At 40.0% G+C, this 18,625-nt stretch overlaps 1 protein-coding gene and 1 pseudogene across 3 annotated transcripts in view; both read left to right on the top strand.

The window, feature by feature from the left end:
- Positions 1-18,625, top strand: part of MRTFA (myocardin related transcription factor A) — a 204,422-nt gene that overhangs the window by 27,893 nt on the left and 157,904 nt on the right. Inside the window, exon 2 of one of the 3 annotated variants that reach the window (XM_012459027.2) lies at positions 9,054-9,115. The exons of 1 other annotated variant lie outside the window; for it this stretch is intronic. Coding sequence is in view for 1 of the 2 variants with exons in the window: in XM_012459024.3 (XP_012314447.2) it covers positions 9,023-9,115 (93 nt within the window). In the remaining variant the exon portion in view is untranslated. Of the gene's footprint in view, positions 1-8,981; positions 9,116-18,625 lie in introns of those variants that run through there. One more of the 3 variants, XM_012459024.3, reaches the window with a different exon arrangement.
- LOC105721824 (large ribosomal subunit protein uL4-like) lies at positions 15,590-17,212 on the top strand (annotated as a pseudogene).

Genomic DNA, 18,625 nt, shown 5'->3' with positions numbered 1-18,625 from the left:
GGGGCTGGGTGTATGGCTCACGCCTGTAATCCCAGCACTATGGGAGGTCAAGGCGGGAGGATCACTTGAGCCCAGGAGTTCAAGACCAGCCTGGGCAACATAGTGAGACCTCATCTCTGTAAATTAAAAAAAAAAAAGGTTTTTTTTTTTAACACAAGACCAATCTTGTTCAATATTACTCCATACTATTTCCTTCATATTTTAAAATAAAATTTAGATATTTTACCATTTCATCTGTAAATAATTCAGAGGAAGAGTATAGTCAATTTAAAAACCAGTTAACTCTTGGAAAAACCTGATGCAAAAATTCCATTTGTCTCCTTGAATCTCAGTGTAGACGCCAGCTGGTGAATTTCCATGTGCTAAGCCTCTCCCAAGGCCTGACTCACTATTGAAAACATGTACTCCATTGTAATTGCTGAAATAGCAGCAGTTTGCTAGAATATGTTATGGTAGTTAAGTATGTTTCTGTTGGATAGAGACAGGTTACCAATAAGAAAAAACTCCTATGTCAGAGATAAGTTTTTCCCTTTGGAAATCTGATACTTTTTGACTTTGTAAATTATGGGCCTTTAAGTTTTGTTTGGAAAATGAAAATAAAATATGGTTTGTGGATTAATAGAGTAAATTCCTGTAGTTTCTTTGTGGGTAAATTCCTGAGAGTCATAATTAGCAGCAAAATGAAGAACTAAAGTGTCAGACGCCTCCGAGCTAGAAAGACTCCTCTAAGCCTTGCGGGTAGACAGTTTAGAACTTTGGCCAGCGGGAAAGTCACATGGCATTAGTAGTGATTATGGTTAGTTGTATTCTGGAAGTTAAAGTTGTAACCTAGACCTCTGTAAATGGCCTAGTGTGTACATAAGATTTCCTGCAGGAAGAGAAGGCACTATTTTTCTGCAAATATTTTAAAGGATTAAGTCCTATCTTGTAACATTTGGTGATTGGCACTGAGTGAATGGTTGGACTAGAACTGTGCCTTCTTGTGATTCCAGTTTTTTTGTGAAGAAGAAATGTAGGGGGACAGAAATGATCATAGTCACCTTTAACTTTTTTTTTTTTTTTTTTTTTTTTTTTTTTTTTTTTTTTGGAGACAGTGTCTTGCTCTGTCGCCCAGGCTAGAGTGCAGTGGAGCAGTTTTGGCTCACTGCAACCTCCACCTCCTGGATTCAAGTGATTCTCCTGCCTCAGCCTCCCAAGTAGCTGGGATTACAGGTGCACGCCACCATACCTGGCTAATTTTTGTACTTAAATTTTTTTTTTAAGAGTAGAAACAGGGTTTCAGCATATTGGCCAGGCTGATCTTGAACTCCTGACTTCAGGTGATCTGCCTGCCTCGGCCTCCCAAAGTGCTGGGATTATAGGCATGCCTTTAACTATTTTTTAAGCCAATCATATAGGAGAAGAAGACCTTGATTCTAGGAGACCACAAGTCCCAGCCCTGCTGGAATTGCAGCCTTACTTTCTCCTTATCCTCAGTCACCATGAGTCTTCTGCGTATAAGATTGGTAGATGGTGGATGTGGTGATTCCAAATTTATTTTCGGCAACTTATTTTGAAAAATCTGCTCTTTTATTCTTTCTGCTATGCTCCCGTAACCCTTAGTTAACTCCTCTATTGAAGTACTTAGTACACATGACTTGAAACACATGACTTGAATAGGGATTTTGTCGTAATCATCTGTGTTTCCTTAGCATCTAGCACGTGGTCACTTGGAAAATATTTATTTACACATGATGATTCTGTTCCAGTGCTGAGTTGATGTGATTTTGTGATTTCTCCAATGATCTTGACCTAGATTACGATAATAGTAGTACTCCTATGTAGGTCCCTGTCTCTATTGTTCTTTTTCCTAGATGCTTTGTTCTTAGGCTCTGTTCCATTCTCTTCTTTGGTACATCCCAGGGAACAGGAGAGAAAAATTTGTGTTTAAAACAAGAGGAGTATGTTTCATTGATGTTCCTCATTGCCAGGATCACTGGAATGTTCCAGTTGCTATCAGGATGAATTCACTGTTGGTAACAGATGCCAGGAACTCATTATATTTTTGTTATTCTTCCTCATTTACTGAGATTTGGCCCCCTACCTCTGACTGTGATGGAAAATGGATTTCAGTCTTGATCTTCACGCTTTATTTTATTTACTTAATTTTAAGTTTTCATTTTAAGAGACAGGGTCTTGTTCTGGTACCCAGGCTAGATCACAGTAGCACATCCATAGCTCAGTGTAACCATGCCCAGCTGATCTTCAGGCTTTGAAGGTTATGGCCAGTCATTCAGAATTAATCAGTATCAAATTATGAGTATTTTTTTATTATATATATAGTAACTGCTGAAATTAATTTATTATAAAACTGGGCTAGAGTCTAGGCTAAATAAGTTTGTGGTTTGTCATCTATGAGATAGTAAAATTGAAGTGTGAAAAAACATTATTTTGAAGTTGGATATGGTGGCTTTTGTCTGTAATTCCAGCACTTTAGGAAGACAAGGCAGGAGGATCGCTTGAAACCAGGAATTTGACACCAACCTGGGCAAAACAGACTCTGTCTCTACCAAAAAATTAGCTAGGGGCATGGTGTCACATGCCTGTAGTCCTGGTCCTCTGAAGGCTGAGGCAGGGAGGATCGCTTGAGCCCAGGAGTTTGAGGTTGCATTGAGCTATAGATGTGCCACTGTGATCCAGCCTGCACAGTAGAGCAAGACCCTGTCTCAAACAACAAAAACAAAAAAAGTTAAAAAACTTAAAAATTGTAAAGTGGGTTTTGCTTTGCAGTTTCAAAAGGAAAGAGCTGTATCTACCTTTCTGGAGCTATTACGTCTGAGTCTTAATAATAGTCAAACAGGAGATGCTTGTTATGGGATGCAGGCAGATAAAGGGAAAACTGGGAGCTTTTATAGAGTTTGAAACTCTTCTTATAAGTGGAAAGTTTGAGATTGTAGTTTTTTATTTGGTAAAGTATTGCATATGTTATGGTACCTTAATGAGCACATGAGCTTGTTAGGTTGAATTCTGCTGCAGTCTGATTGAGCAGCAGGCTACCTAGGTCTTCTTTATTTTCTCTCTCCCTTTTTAATATATATAAGTAATATTGCTTCCATTTTCCTCTTGTCACCTTAATCACGTGTAATCTCAGCCTCTCAAAGTGCTGAGATTATAAGTGTGGGCCAGCATGCCCTGCTTGACTGTTCTTTAAAATCTCTATGCACATCACACTGCTAATCAGAAAGGAAAGATTTGTGGTGGACGTGAAAGGCAGCAGAATGTATTGCCTCTTATAGGAGGTTATGGATATGCTTAGGAGCACAGTAGTCTCCCTTGACTCCTTTAAGACTCTTGGATCCCTTCAGTCAGTACCAGCACTTTGCAGGGAATACATGACATAGACTAGCATTTCTGACTCCCTTACTTGCCTAAGGGGGCCCAGTTTATATAATTTAATGTTCTCTTTGGACACAGAAGAAAGAGCAAACAGAGGAATCAGGCAGAGAGAGATTAAGATTTTTTTCATAGGTATTCAGTTTGAGGAGATACGTTACCATATCTGTTGAGGTGGACTGCTTAAAAACCACAGTTCAAAAGAAATCCCACAGTAGGCTGGGCGCAGTGGCTTACGCCTGTAATCCCAGCACTTTGGGAGGCCGAGGCAGACGGATCATAAGGTCAGGAGTTTGAGAGCATCCAGGCAAACTTAGTGAAACCCCGTCTCTACTGAAAAAATACAAAAACTTAGCTGGGTGTGGTGGCGTGCGCCTGTAATCCCAGCTACTCGGGAGGCTGAGGCAGGAGAATTGCTTGAACCTGGGAGGTGGAGGTTGCAGTGAGCTGAGATCAGTCACTGCACTCCAGCCCTGGGTGACAGTACAAGACTCCGTCTCAAAATAAAAAAACAAAAAAACAAAGAAACCCCACAGTTTATTCATTTAGTTGGAAATTGTTATTCTCCCTCTCCTTTTTTGATAACAGTCAAACCTCTAAATTGATTTTTTTTTTTGGTCTTCCTTTTCCTTTTTCTCTTCCATTGCATTTTTGTTACTTTTATTTCTTTTTTAAAAAGAGGGTACACTCTGTTGCTCCGGCTGGAGTGCAGTGATGTGATCACAGCTCACTGCAACCTCAACCTCCTGGGCTCAAGTGATCCTCCTACCTCATCTTCCTGAGTAGCTGGGACTATAGGCACACACCACCATGCTCAGGCTGGAGTATAGTGGTGCAATCTTGGCTCACTGCAGCCTCTGCCTCCCAGGTTCAAGCAATTCTCTGCCTCAGCCTCCCGAGTAGCTGGAATTACAGGTGCCCACCACCATGCCAGGCTAATTTTGTATTTTTAGTAGAGATGGAGTTTCACCATCTTGGCCAGCTGGTCTTGAACTCCTGACCTCGTGATCTGCCCACCTTGGCCTCCCAAAAGTGCTGGGATTACAGGTGTGAGCCACCGCACCCAGCAATTTTTGTATTTTTTGTAGAGATGGGTTTTTGCCATATTACCCAGGCTGGTCTCAAACTCCTGGGCTTGAGCAATCCACTCACTTCTGCCTCTCAAAGTGTTGGGGTTACAGGTGTGAGCCACTGTGCCTGGCAACTTTCCTTTTAGTCTTTGCATTTCCTTCTCCTACAGTAAAATGGGTCAATGGCATTCTTTCCAAATAAGTGCTTGTTTGAAAGAAGACCCAGAATTCTATGAAATTCCTTTTTTTTTTTTTTTTGTGGGAGGTTTAGTTTTTAGAAGATAAGGTTAATGTCATCTTAGATTGTAAAAATTATTGTCATCTCCTTTGGGATGTAAGGAAAATTTGAAAAGCTAAACTTCCAGTGGAGAGTCTATGTGAGTATGTATTGAGCCAAAAGCATTGAAAATAATTGCTATAGTTTTCTAATGCCTAAGTTTTTTAGGAACAATATTCCAATTTTTGGGGGACGCACACATCTAATTTTTAAAAATCTCAGGGAATGGATATTTAAACTTTTCTGTTGTAATTTTAAAAACAGTGTGTTTAGTAGTATGTAGTAGAAGAAATGCATTGGACTAGTAATCAGATTCTGGCCCCAGTTTTTCTTTTATCAGATCACTGAACTCTTGTGCTGTGGTTCCCCGACTGAAAATGAAAAGATTGGATGTGTTAGTTTCTGAGGTTCTTGTTATAAAAGTATAGTTATTCTAGGTTTTATTGGCATTTCTCTAAAGCTGATAAAAGATTAAAAGAGTTTGTGTTATAATACTGTTCATATAAAAATAGAATTCATTTCAATATAAAATGAGTTAGACTTGGATTCTAAAGGGGCTTAGTCAGTGGATGACTAAAACAACCTTTATATAAGATGGTCTCATGTAGAAATCAATTTCAAGGTACATTGTCTAGGAGGCTGGGGAGTGGAGAGGAGGGGAGGGGAACCACCACCAAAAAATACATTCTCTGACAACTTTGAACTAAAATCCAGGATCTTAATTTGAGATTAATGTAAGAAATGTGTCAGATATTTTTAAACAGTAATTCATCACTATTCAGGAGTTGACTTTTTCTGTTGTAGCTTTCATTGAAAGACTATTGTTTTAGTCATTCTCTCCTAAGTTCCTTTTCCTGAGAATAAAAGATTGAGCTCATACCTTTGCATAACGATCTGGAGAGTATTTTAAGCTTGGCATGTTTAAACCTGGCATACTCAATTAATATGTGGATAAACTAGCACATTAGAACATTTTTTAAGTTCCAAGCCATAAATAGGTTTTAAATTAACATGGGCATGTATAAAAGTAATACTTAAGCCTTGAATAGCGCAGACTTTCAAAATGCCTGTTGCCCTGGGTGACTGATTTTCAGTGAGACTCATGCTTACCCTACACATTGCTTCCTTTGCATTAAACAGTGCCAAGAACAGAGTCAGAAGAGGGTTTGCTCCTTTGGCGCTCTACTACCCTCTGCTTTCAGCAGGGAAGAAGGCTGCTGTTTTACTTCTTAAACTCCTACCGTATGGAAAGCTTCTAAAAATAAACTTTAGATTTGTTTTGGACTTCTAAATTTGTAACCTCCATTATCCATGACAAAGCCAATGTAAATACCTTTAGGTACTCTACTTACAAAGCTGTGGCACTGTTTTAGTGAGAAAGATCACCAACCACAATATTTAAATTATCAACTAAAGTAGTTTATCTTTTGTTTACGTCTTAGTTGGCATGGATGAAGACCTGGTTGTGTTGTCAAGCAAAAACTAGTTAGTTGGAGGTTACAGCGAATCCACTTTAATTTTTTGTTCATGAATTGTTGGTGTAATTATGTAGCAGACATATTCATGAGAATGTAGAAGTACACTAGCTTTTGACATAACAGATTGTTTAAATGGATGGTATTCAGTTTGTGAATTCTGGCGGGTTGGGCCTTCAGTCAGCAAGTATATAATGAGCACCTGTTATTTGCTAGGCACTGCTGGGTCTTGCTAGATACAGCGTTGTATAAAAGATGATTCCTGTTCAGACAAGTAAGAGAGAAAGGAAGAAGAAAACCTAGGGACAACCAAATATTTTAACTGTGTTAACAGAGAAATAGATGCTATGAGAACATGGAGGAGAGACAGGTAGAGTAATACTTGGGGTAGTTGGGAACCACTTTAGAAAAATGTTTCAGTTGTCTTTTTTTTTTTTTTTTCTTTTTGGGACAGTCTCACTCTGTTGCCTAGGCTGCTGGAGTGCAGTAGCTTGATCTTGGCTCATTGCAACTTCCACCTCCCCGGTTCAAGCGATTCTCATGCCTCAGCCTCCTGAGTAGCTGGGATTACAGGTGTACACCACCACTCCCAGCTAATTTTTTTTTTTTTTTTTTTTTTTTTTTTAGTCTCCCTCTGTCATCTAGGCTGGAGTGCAGTAGCTTGATCTTGGCTCACTGTAACTTTTGCCTCTCAGGTTCAAGCCATTCTCGTGTCTCAGCTTCCCAAATAGCTGGGACTACAGGCGTGCCATCACGCCCAGCTAATTTTTGCATTTTTAGTACAGACAGGGTTTCACGATGTAGGCCAGGCTGGTCTCGAACTCCTGACCTCAAGTGATCTGCCCTGCCTTGGCTACCCAAAGTGCTGGGATTACAGGTGTGAGCCACGATGCCCAGCCTAATTTTTGTATTTTTAGTAGAGACGGGGTTTTGCCTTGTTTGCCAGGCTGGTCTTGAACTCCTGGTCTCAAGCGATCCTCCCACCTTGGCCTCCCAAAGTGCTGGGATTACAGGTACTTTTTATAGGTGTTCAGTTTGAGGGTATATAACCATATCTGTTGAGGCGGACCACTTAAAAACCACAGTTCATTCATTTAATTGGGAATTGTTTTTTTCCCCTCCTTTTTTGATACCAGTCAAACCTCTAAATTAACATTCTTTTGTCTTTCTTCTTTCAACTGGGCCACTGCACTCAGCCTCAGTTGGATCTTAATAAAAATGATTTACAACAGAGGCTATATTTTATTGAGTGCTAGCTGTATGCCAGGATTAATGTTACCCACTAGGGAAAAGAGAACATTCCAGGTGGTAGGAGAAACAGTAGAACTATCAAAGACAGTATGTTTTAGGAGGTAGTTTGGTGTGGGTAATGGGGAGAAGAAGGGACATCAGTGGCCAGAGAGCAAAGGCTAGTGAGATTGGGTGGGATCAAATTATGAAAGGCTTCAGGGCCAGGCATGGTAGCTCATGCCTGTAATCCCAGCATTTTGGGAGGCCAAGGTGGGAGGATGGCTTGAGCTCAGGAGTTTGAGATGAACCTGGGCAACATAGTGAGACCCCGTTTCTATAACAAATGCAAAAATTAGCTAGATGTGTAGTGTGTGCTTGTGGATTCCATCTACTTGAGAGGTTGAGATGGGAGAATTAGTTGATCCCAGGAGGTTGAGGCTGCAGTGAGCTGTGATCATGCCACTGCACTCCAGCCTGGGCAACAGAGTGAGACCTTGTCTCAAAAAAAAAAAAAATCATACACACAACTTTACATATACCACTGATTCTGTCTCTGTTGTCATGTATTTGTTCTCTTTTCCTTGCCTGGAAAGACTTTCTTCACTCTTGGCCAATCTAACTTATTTTTAAAGGTCCAGCTTTAGGGCATCTCTTTTGTAAAGCCTTCCTCCCTTTTTCCCAGAGCTTAACAATTTTTTACGGTGAATGATTTCACAAAGAGGCTGTATTATACCTCATAAAGAGACTTCCATTTCTTGAACTGTTTTTTGTTTTGTCTGATCTGTCCAGCTAGTTTCTCAGCTCCTTAAGGGAAGAGAATGAATCCTTTTCAGCACCTGGTATTAGTGCTTATCACATTGTGAAGACTTAAGAAGTAAATGATGAATATGGAACCCTTATAGATACAAACCATTAAGATAACCCAGCTATGGTGGTAGAGATTGCCTGTGTTTATGTAAAAGGCATTTCTTAACACCAATAAGAGCAATTTTCAGAAGTATAGGACAGTCATTTGGATGTAAAATGAGACAAAAATACTTGTCTCATAGAGTTGTTGTGAGAATTAGTTTTTGATATTTAAGCACTTGAAACAGTATCTAGAATACAGGAAGTGCTCAGTTAGTGTTACCTATCATTTAAACTCCACTTATCTTATACTGGCCTTTTTACCAGTGACAGACTCTTTTTTTTTTTTTTGAAACAGAGTCTTGGTCTGTCACCCAGGCCGGAGTGCAGTGGTGCAATCTTGGCTCACTGCAACCTCCGCCTCCCAGGTTCAAGTGATTGTCCTGCCTCAGCCTCCAGAGTAGCTGGGACTACAGGCACACGCCACCATGCCTGACTAATTTTTGTATTTTTGGTAGAGACGGGGTTTTACTGTGTTGGCCTGGATGATCTTGATATCCTGACCTTGTGGATCCACATGCCTCGGCCTCTCAAAATGCTGGGATTATAGGCATGAGCCACCTTGCCTGACCACCAATGACAGATCTCTTAACATTGTTGTAGGCATGGAGAGGATTGAAAGGAGATAAGAAACAGCTTCTTACCTTTGAAACCAAATACCTTTTAGGAATTGGAAGAACTGTTTATATTGCATGAACTTGTATTTTTCTGTTTGTGTTTTAGTGATCGGAGGGTATGGTTGGCATGGAATTCAGTTTCAACTGTCTGTGGGAATTGTAAGCAAGGTAGGTCCCAGATTTATTTACTCTTCCCTCCTTCCTTTCCTAATGTGGTTGTTAGCATCTTCACTTATACTGACCTGGAATAGATCAGATTTGACTGTTGTTTGGGGGAACATTATCTTTTTCAGTCTCACTCATCATGCCCCATAATGGTCTGTCCCGTGGTTTCTCTAATGTTGTGGATTCCATCTAGTATCTTGTTAGAATGTAGAGAATGCTAAGAAACAGCATATCCAATGTAAAATTTTGGTGATCATAGAACAGAACCATGAATTTACACATGTACCCACCCCTGCATACCTCTACCTCTTTATCCAGTCCCTGAGGCAGAAGTTTTTGTATTGGAGCCGTAATGTAAACCAGTTTAGGGTGGTAGGTAATGGTAGGCTAGCTTATTCTGATCACTTTAAAATTCAGTAGCTTGCATGAATGGTAGACTAAATGCAACAAAGGGCCTGACCTGACAGTAGCCAGGGCATTACTGGCAACTATAAATTTTGTTGCTGATGACAGGATCTGTCCATCTGTAACCACTAGAGTTTGATTTGACACAGCATGCTTTGTTCCTATCTTAAAATCCGGGGCCTGAACAAAAGTACACCAGATACAGCTTTGGCTCATATATCTGTCTTATGTCAGATGTCTGCAAAAAGAGCTATAGATGGCACTTCACACAGCTCTGCAAAACTATTTCTGTTAGAATGTTTCCTGTCAAGGTAAAGGCTAGTGCTGGTTCATGTAGTTCTAGTTTTCTGTCACCATAAGTATGTTGAGATTCCCTTGCTTGTTGGTTCAGGAGACCTGGCCCAGTGGGAGAGGAAACTTGACAGTCAAAACAGTACTCCCACAACCCTCCAACCAGGAATCCTGTAAACTTGTATGCAGGGTTCTATGGGTTGATGTCAGTCTGGACTCTTGTTGCATCGACACTTGTGGCTTTCTCTCAGTCACAAAGAAGAGAAACCTTTAGTACATTGCTGCAGGGAAAAAGAGTGTAGCCACTTCCCATAGCAGAAGGAACATGGCCTTGGAATTGACACTGCTGTCTAGGAAGGGGAGTCGAAGAGAGTAGATTAAAGTTTAACTTCAGTAAATGAATCCCTTCATCATCATCTAGTGGTCTGAATTTTCTGTGTTTGATCTGTGTGTGGTCAGTCAGGAAATTACCTTTCTTCTATTGTTAACACTTTTATATTGGGATAATAAAAAACAAACTATTTCATGGAAATGCTGTGTGATAAAAATTAATGGAAAGTAAAGAAAGGTACCAACTTTTACTGAATTCCTGTTGGAATCAGGCATTATACCATAAATTTTCATGTATGTCCTTTTATTGAAATACATCAAGTTCATTGATACTACAGTTTTTCGAGTCTAGGTGAATAATGTTGTGACCATCAGTGTCTTGAACTATTTATAATAGTCATTTAGAGGAAGTAGAATTGTGTAGTGTTTTACGTTCATTTGTTTCATGGAGAAGGAAAGAAAATACTTCTATGAGTTAGTATTTTTCTTTTCTCTTTTTTTGCGGGGAGGGGAGAAGTCTGCTACTGATTTAGCCAAAGGCAGGGCAGAGACTAGCAGGTCTGAAATTAGAGACACCTGTGCTGTTTTGGGAAGTTGAGACTCTTGACCTAGGATTTGCTGAAGTTGGTGCAGGGGAGGTCAGTATAGGTTAATATTTTCAGAGCTCAAAGCAAATGTGAATTGGGGTTGTTTATAGGTACAGTTTTGCTTGATCTCTGTATCTGCAAATGGAGTAAAAAAGTACAGTTGTTTTGGGAAACTTCTGCAAAAGTCCCTGAGCCGATGCAAATTAATCTTCTCCAAAAATACCAAAAAAGTTCCCCATTTGGCTTCTTCCACCTGGTTGAGGGAATTACTGTTGTCATTATGGTTGTAAAGAAATTACCAGGCTGGGCATGGTGGTTCGTGCCTGTAATCCTAGCACTTTGGGAGGTTGAGGTGGGTGAATTGCTTGAGTCCAGGAGTTTGAAACCAGCCTGGGCAACATGGTGAAACCCTGTCTCTACAAAATCATCAAAAAAATTAGCCAGGCATGGTGACATGTGCCTGTAGTCCCAGCTGAGGTGGGGGGATTGCTTTAGCCTGGGAGGTCAAGGCTGTAGTGAGCTGTGATTATGTCACTGCATTCCAGCCTGGGTGACAGAGTAAGGCCCTGTCTCAAAAAAAAAAAAAAAAAATTCCCTCCCCCTTTTTTTTTTTTTCTTAAGGGACAGGGTTTTGATTTGTCACCCAGGCTAGAGTGCAGTGTGGAACAATTACAGCTCACTGTAGCTTGAACTCCTGGGTTCAAGTGATCCTTCTGCCTTAGCCTCCAGAGTAGCTAGGACTGCAGGCATGTGCCAACATGCCTGGCTAATTAAAAAAAAAATTTTTTTTTTTTTTTGTAGATACCAGGTCTCACTGGTTGTCTGGGTTGGTCTTGATTTCCTGGCCTCAAGTGATTCTTCCACCTTGGCCTCCCAAAGTGTTGGGATTTACAGGTGTGAGCCACCATGCCTGGCCCACACATTCTTTTAAAACAATTATAAATTTTATTTTCTGTTTTAAAATTTTCTCTTGAAATTCTTCTCTTATGTGAGGTACCATCTCTAGGTCTTTCAGCATGCAGTAATTGGGGGTCAGAATAATTGTTCAACTCTCTCCTAGGTGATATGAAATGAAAGTCTTTCTTCAGTTTAATTTATGTATGAAAGGATAGGTTAGTCTATGAAAGGAGAAGAACATCTGGATAAGAGCAGCAGAATTACCTGGAGATACTTTGTATACTGTCTTTTTAAGGGCTGAAATGGACACATTAACATTTCTTAATCTATGAATATTTCCATTTTTATTTTTCTGTCTGTTGAATGAATTACTCTACTTTTCCTCTTGGTCACTTCCTTTTTATGGTTTAGTGACATAAACTTAATATAATTTTTTCTTCTTGCTTTGTTGAACAAATACTAGTTCTCTAAGAAGAGCTTTATTGAGGTATAATTTATATACTACAGAATTTGCCTGTTTGAAGTGTACAGTTTATTTTTAGTAATTGTGTGAAGATGCACAACCATTACCTCCCTCCAGTATTACATTTCTAATACCCCAAAAAGATCCCTTGGAAATATCACTTTTTGACTTCCCATAAAGGAAGGCACTCATTTTATTAAATTCTGCATCATATTTAATCTTCCTCCACTCAAAAGTTTTCCATCACTCTGCGAATTGCATGTCTTTTTCTCCTCTTCTTTATAAGTTAGTTTCTTATTACCGGTCAAACATACAAGTCTTTTGTCATTTTTACTACATTTTCTCAACACTTTTTAAAACGTATCACCTTGAAAAGAAGGGATTTAGCTTTTATTCAAAGTTTTTTTTTTTTCTTTTTTTGAGATGGAGTCTTGATCTGTTGCCCAGGCTGAAGTGCAATGACCCAATCTCTGCTCACTGCAACCTCTGCTTCCTGGGTTCAAGCAATTCTCCTGCCTCAGCCTCTCGAGTAGCTGAGATTACCATGGCCCACCACCATGCCCAGCTAATTTGTGTATTTTTAGTAGAGACGGGGTTTCATCATATTGGCCAGGCTGGTCTCGAACTGATGACCTTGTGATCCCCCTTCCTTGACCTCCCAAAGTGCTGGGATTACAGGCGTGAGCCACCATACCAGCCTCAAAGTTATTTTTTTCTTTGAAAGTTCTTATGCTATAATGCCTCAGGCTTGTCAGTAATAGCTCATTATTATTTCTGGGTTTTCTGTTCACTTCATTTGCTGTTTATTCAGTTCTAAAGGGAATCATTTGTTGGTTATTTCTTGTGCTTGTATACAGACTAGGTATTTGCTAATTTGGAGAATTCTGCTCTGTGCATAAGTATTCAGATGCTCAGTAAAAGGTGTGAATATTGTCGTACCCTTGAGCTTTTTTCTTTTTTTGAGACAGAATTTTGCTCTGTCACCAAGGCTCGAGTGCAATGGTGCAATCTCGGCTCACTGCAACCTCCACCTCCTGGGTTCAAGCAGTTCTTATGTCTCAACCTCTTGAGTATCTGGGATTACAGGTGCATGCTACCACACCTGGCTAATTTTGTATTTTTAGTAGAGATGGGGTTTCACCATGTTGGCCAGGCTGCTCTCAAACTCCTAACCTTGTGATCCGCCCACCCAAAGTGCTGGGATTACAGGCATGAGCCACAGCGCCCAGCCACACTTGAGCTTTTTAAAGTCTGGCCTACCTACTGTGTTGGTTTGTCTCATTAATGGTGATGTTAAAATCTCATTATTTGGTTAAGTTCCTGTCTGCCAAATTTATCCATTGTAAGCGGTCTTTTCCCCTTTTGCCACGTAGTTGTCGCAGTAGCAATACATCTTCTTAGAGCAACAAGCTAACCTGGCTAACAGTGTTTAAAAATTGAGTATTATGTGAAAGACGATATGCAAAAAATGAAGTTCAGAATTAATTTAATTTGAGCTTCTCTGTAATGTGAATTTTTAAGTGCAGAGTTTAAATACAGTTGTTTTAAGAGCCTTGGGATGCAAATCTAGTTTTCCTTGGGTCATAAGGAATTTTTGCTGATAACCTTTTCATAGTTGCACTTTAGTAGAGTATTAGCATTTTTCATAGTTTTCAGACAAGTTATTTCCTGCTGTTAAAAATTCCTTCCTCTACTCTTCTCGGGTATGCCTTGGAACAATACAGCTTTTACTGAGGGGTCTGGAGTTACCTGGGTTTGAACCCTGGTGCGGCAGTTACTTAACCTCTCTGTACTTCAGTATTCTCCTTTGTAAAATAGAATAGTAATACCTCATAAGATTTTATGAGGATTAAATAGGCATTTGGCGTTTTTTTCTGGTCATAGATGTTTAGTAAGGTTGTATATTATTATTCTCAGTCTGATGAAACTTGTCACATAATAGGCAGTGACTTTTCCTTATATCTATGTACTATACATGCATACATACGACATATAAATGTACCTTATAGACGTTACTTGAGGAAATAATAATAGACATTTCTTATGTAATTGTCTCTGTCCCAATCTTGGGGGGAAGGAATTAGATTCACTTTTTTAGGATACTTGTAGAATCCATATGTTAACCATACCTCTTCCCCCACCATGTCTACGTTTACTTTGAATACAGCACTTAGGGACTGCCTAATGCTATGATAAAAAATGGTAAATATTATTTCTTTTCTTTTTTTTCTTTTTTGAAACAGAGTTTCGCTCTTGTTACCCAGGCTGGAGTGCATGGCGCGATCTCGGCTCACCGCAACCTCCGTCTCCTGGGTTCAGGCAATTCTCCTGCTTCAGCCTCCTGAGTAGCTGGGATTACAGGCACGCACCACAGTGCCCAGCTAATTTTTTGTATTTTTTTAGTAGAGACGGGGTTTCACCATGTTGACCAGGTTGGTCTCGATCTCTTGACCTCGTGATCCACCCGCCTCGACCTCCCAAAGTGCTAGGATTACAGGCGTGAGCCACCGCGCCTGGCCCTGGTAAATATTATTTCTACTGCAGACTGCATCATCTTTTTTTTTTTCCTCAGAGACAAGGTCTTACTCTGTTTTCCCAGGCTGCAATGTAGTGGTGCAATCATAGCTCACAGCAGCTTTGCACTCATGGGCTCAAGCAATCATCCTGCCTCAGCCTCCTCAGTTGCTAGGATTGCAGGCACGTGCCACTAAGCCTGGGTAATGTTTAAATTTTTTGTGGAGATGGAGTCTCGCTCTGTTGCCCTGGCTGATCTCAAACTCCTGGGCTCTAGCAATCCTCTGGCTTCAGCTTCCCAAAGCTTTGGGATTATAGGTGTGAGCCAATGCTCCTGGCCCAGGCTATATCATCTTAATGTGTACATTGGACATGGTTAAGTTCAAGGCACTGTTACTGCCTTTATCTCTGACCTGAATTGGAGGCCAAAGTTCATTAAGTGGCAATTTATTGATCTAAGGACAGTTAATCAACTAAATTTTTCAGTGATTCTCTATGGGGAAGGTACCATATCTTCAAAGGGTATTTGGAAAAGTATGGGGCATTTTTGGTTGTTAAGTGACTGTGGGTGGGAGATGCACCACTGGCATTTGGTGGAGAAAACTCAGAATTGTTCACCCAAAATATGTTTTATCTTAGTTATAAAAAAAAAGTTGAGGCTGGGCATGGTGGCTCACATCTGTAATCCCAGCACTTTGGGTGGCTGAGGCAGGCATATCACAAGGTCAGGAGTTCAAGACCAGCCTGACTCACATGGTGAAATCCCATCTCTACTGAAAATACAAAAATTAGCCAGGCATTGTGGTGTGTGCCTATAATCCCAGCTGCTCAGGAGACTGAGGCAGGAGAATCGCTTGAACCCAGGAGGTAGAGGTTGCAATGAGCCGAGATCGTGCCACTGCACTCCAGCCTGGGCAATAGAGCAAGACTCTGTCTCAAAATAATAATAGTAGTAATGTTAGAGTGAGAGTGTGGCCTTCTCTCCTTACCATGGCATGTGCTCATCCACTGTTATGGGTGTACTAAAAAAGGGGGAGTCATCTGGCAAAAATGTCACTATGCCTCCTGTATTTAAGGCTCCCATTCCACCAGCTACTGTGAACTTTGTTCATACCAACTTGCACAAAAACAACAGACAGTCCTATTCTGTTAGTGAATTAGCAGGTTGTCAGAGCAGTGCTGAGTCTTGGGGTACTGACAGAGTTGTGTCTAAAATTCCCAGAGTTTGAGGTGGTAGGACTCACTGTTCTGCCCAGAGTGATTTTGGAAATATCTGTCATGGAGGCCACACGTTTGCACCAACCGAAACCTGGCACTGTTGGCCCTGTAGAGTGAACACAACCCAAAAAACGATACGTTATCTGTTCTGCCCTGGCTGCCTCTGCCTTACCAGCGCTGGTCATGTCTAAAGGTCATCATATTAAGGAAGTTTCTGAGCTTTTTTTGGTTGTCAGAGATAAAGTCGAAGGCTACAAGACAATCAAGGAGGCTGTTTTGCCACATAAGAAACTTAAAGCCTGGAATGATATAAAAAAGGGCTCTGCCTGTTAGCACATGAGAGCTGGCAAGGGCAAAATGAAAAACCATTGTATCCAGCTCAAGGGACCCTGCATCGTCTGTAATGAAGATGATTGTATTGTCAATGCCTTTAGAAACATTCCCAGAATTAACTCTGTTTAATGTAAGCAAAGTAAACATTTTGAAACTTGCTCCTGATGGGCATGTGGGATGTTTCTGTATTTGGACTGAAAGTGCTTTCTAAAAGTTAGAGAATTGTGTGACACTTGTAAAGCTGCTTCTTCAAGCGTAACTGCAGTCTTTGCATCTGCAAGATGATCAATGTAGACCTTAAGAGAATCTTTAAAAGCCCAGACATCCAAAGCCTTTTGAGCACGTTGCAGGAAGATTCATCATAGAGTCCTTAGGAAGAACCCCTGAAAAACCTGAGAATCATGTTGAAGCTAAACCAATATGCAAAGACCAGGCACCACAACACCGTTCTTTGCCAGGCCAGCAATCACAAACTCCAGGTGGATAAGCCAGCAGCAGCAGCCAAAGCAACAGCACTAGAGGCCAAATCAGTTGAGAAGGGGGGTTGCAGTCAAGAAGCCTGTGGTAGGAAAGAAAGGAAAGAAGGTTGTTGGTGTTAAGCAGAAGAAACCTCTGGTGGGAAAAAGGGCAGCAGCTACCAAGACACCAGCAGCTGAAAAAAACCTACCACAGAGGAAATGAAGCCTGGTGCATAAACTTGTTTGTATATTCCATAAAGGTCAAATAATTTTGGACAGCTTATTTTTAATAAAGACCTGATAAATGAAAAAAGAGTTATTTCTCAAGATAGGAAGCTTCTTGAAAGAATCATTCAGAGCTGTAGTATATAATCTCTGAATTATTCATGGGGAATTAGGCTATGTTTTCTCAGTTGGGAGAGTAAGGTGTTTTCCTGAAGATTCTGAAGGTGTTTGCCATTATGAATGTGTTTTGGTGGGGTTTAACTTCTAAAATTAAAGAGTAGTCGAATGGCTAGAGTGGTGTAGTGGTTAAAGAAAATTGGCATTATTCCTTTAGTAATCTTTGTATCTTCATGGTTGATAGAAATAATACAGTTTGTGCCCAGCATTCCAGTGATGCCTGGATATTGCTTGTACTGTTCTTTCTTTCCTTTTTTTTTTTTTTTTTTTTTTAAAGGGCAAATGATGTATTTGGTTGGCAGATCAATAAGATTTTATTAGGTATGTAATTTAACTTGTTGTAGCTTGTTTCACTTGAGCCTAATGTAGGACTTTGAAGATTTTTTTAAAAAATACGTATTCTCGACTTCCACCTACCATTTTATCAGTCTCTACGGCAATGTTTCTCAAACATTTTTGCCTGAGGTTCATAGTTCGAGATGTATTTTACATTGAGACCCAGTACACACATAAGTATATAGATACCTAAAGTAAAAGTGTCATGAAATAATACTTACCTTTTAAGGTATAATGTAATCTGATCGTTTATATTTTATTCCATTTTATTTAATTGTAAAATGTTGATGTTAGCCTACTAAATTGATTCTGTGACCAGTGTATTATGAATTGCAATTAAAAATACTGTGTTAGGATTTATGTTCATGAAATTTTAACTCAGGCTTTAAAATATATCCCAAGTCTGACTATATCTATCTGCCCAACTACGGCCCTTGGCAAAGTCACCTCCATCTGTCTCTCAGACTTTTCCTGTAGCCTCCTGATTGCATACTCTGCTGCCTCTCATGCCCTGCTATCACACAGCTCTGTTCTTTTTGCTGTCTAATTGATGCTTTTAAAATGGTATTCTGGGGTCATGTCATCCTTACTATTACTTTCTTACCCCCATTTTCATTTATTGTGGTAAAATACACATGAAATTTACCATCTTAATCATTTTAAGTGTATAGTTCAGTGGTATTATACACATACATAATGTTGTGAAAATATCACCATCCATCTCCAGAACTCTTTTCAGCTTGTAAAACTGAAACTCTACACCCATTAAACAAATAAGTCCCAATTCCCTCCTCCTCCTTCCCCGCTGGAAACTGCCATTCTACTTTGTGTCTAATGATTTTGACCACTCTAGTTACCTGATATAAGTGGAATCATACAGCATGTATTACTTTTTGTTATAATTGTAGCCTATGTGATTATTTAAAAAGTTTATATAGGGGAGGGGGTAAAAAAAGTTTATGTAACGTTTTACATGCAAGTTAAAAATTAAAGTGGTAATCACCTACCTCAGCTATCTAGAACAAGTTATACTGTGAAGCCCTCCTGGTCAGCAACATTGAGGTCTGGACTGTCTTGTTTCCTCTTCCCTTCAGATTGGCAGAAGCAATCACTTCTCTGGATTTGTTGTAATATTTTTGTTTTTTGCTAAGTGAACATGATGAGAGGCTTGGCTTTTCTTTTGCCCAAGCTGGAGTACAGTGGCACAATCTTGGCTCAGTGCAACCTCCAAGTGGTCCTCCTGCCTTGGCCTCCTGAGTTGATGGGATTATAGGCATGA

The sequence above is a fragment of the Aotus nancymaae genome, unplaced genomic scaffold, assembly GCF_030222135.1.
Source record: "Aotus nancymaae isolate 86718 unplaced genomic scaffold, 86718_ANA_hifiasm-v0.15.2.pri h1tg000076l, whole genome shotgun sequence".
In the NCBI taxonomy this organism is placed as follows: Eukaryota; Metazoa; Chordata; class Mammalia; order Primates; family Aotidae; genus Aotus; species Aotus nancymaae.
The sequence above is the reverse complement of the archived record's forward strand: the minus strand, read 5'-3'. Positions and strand labels throughout refer to the sequence as shown.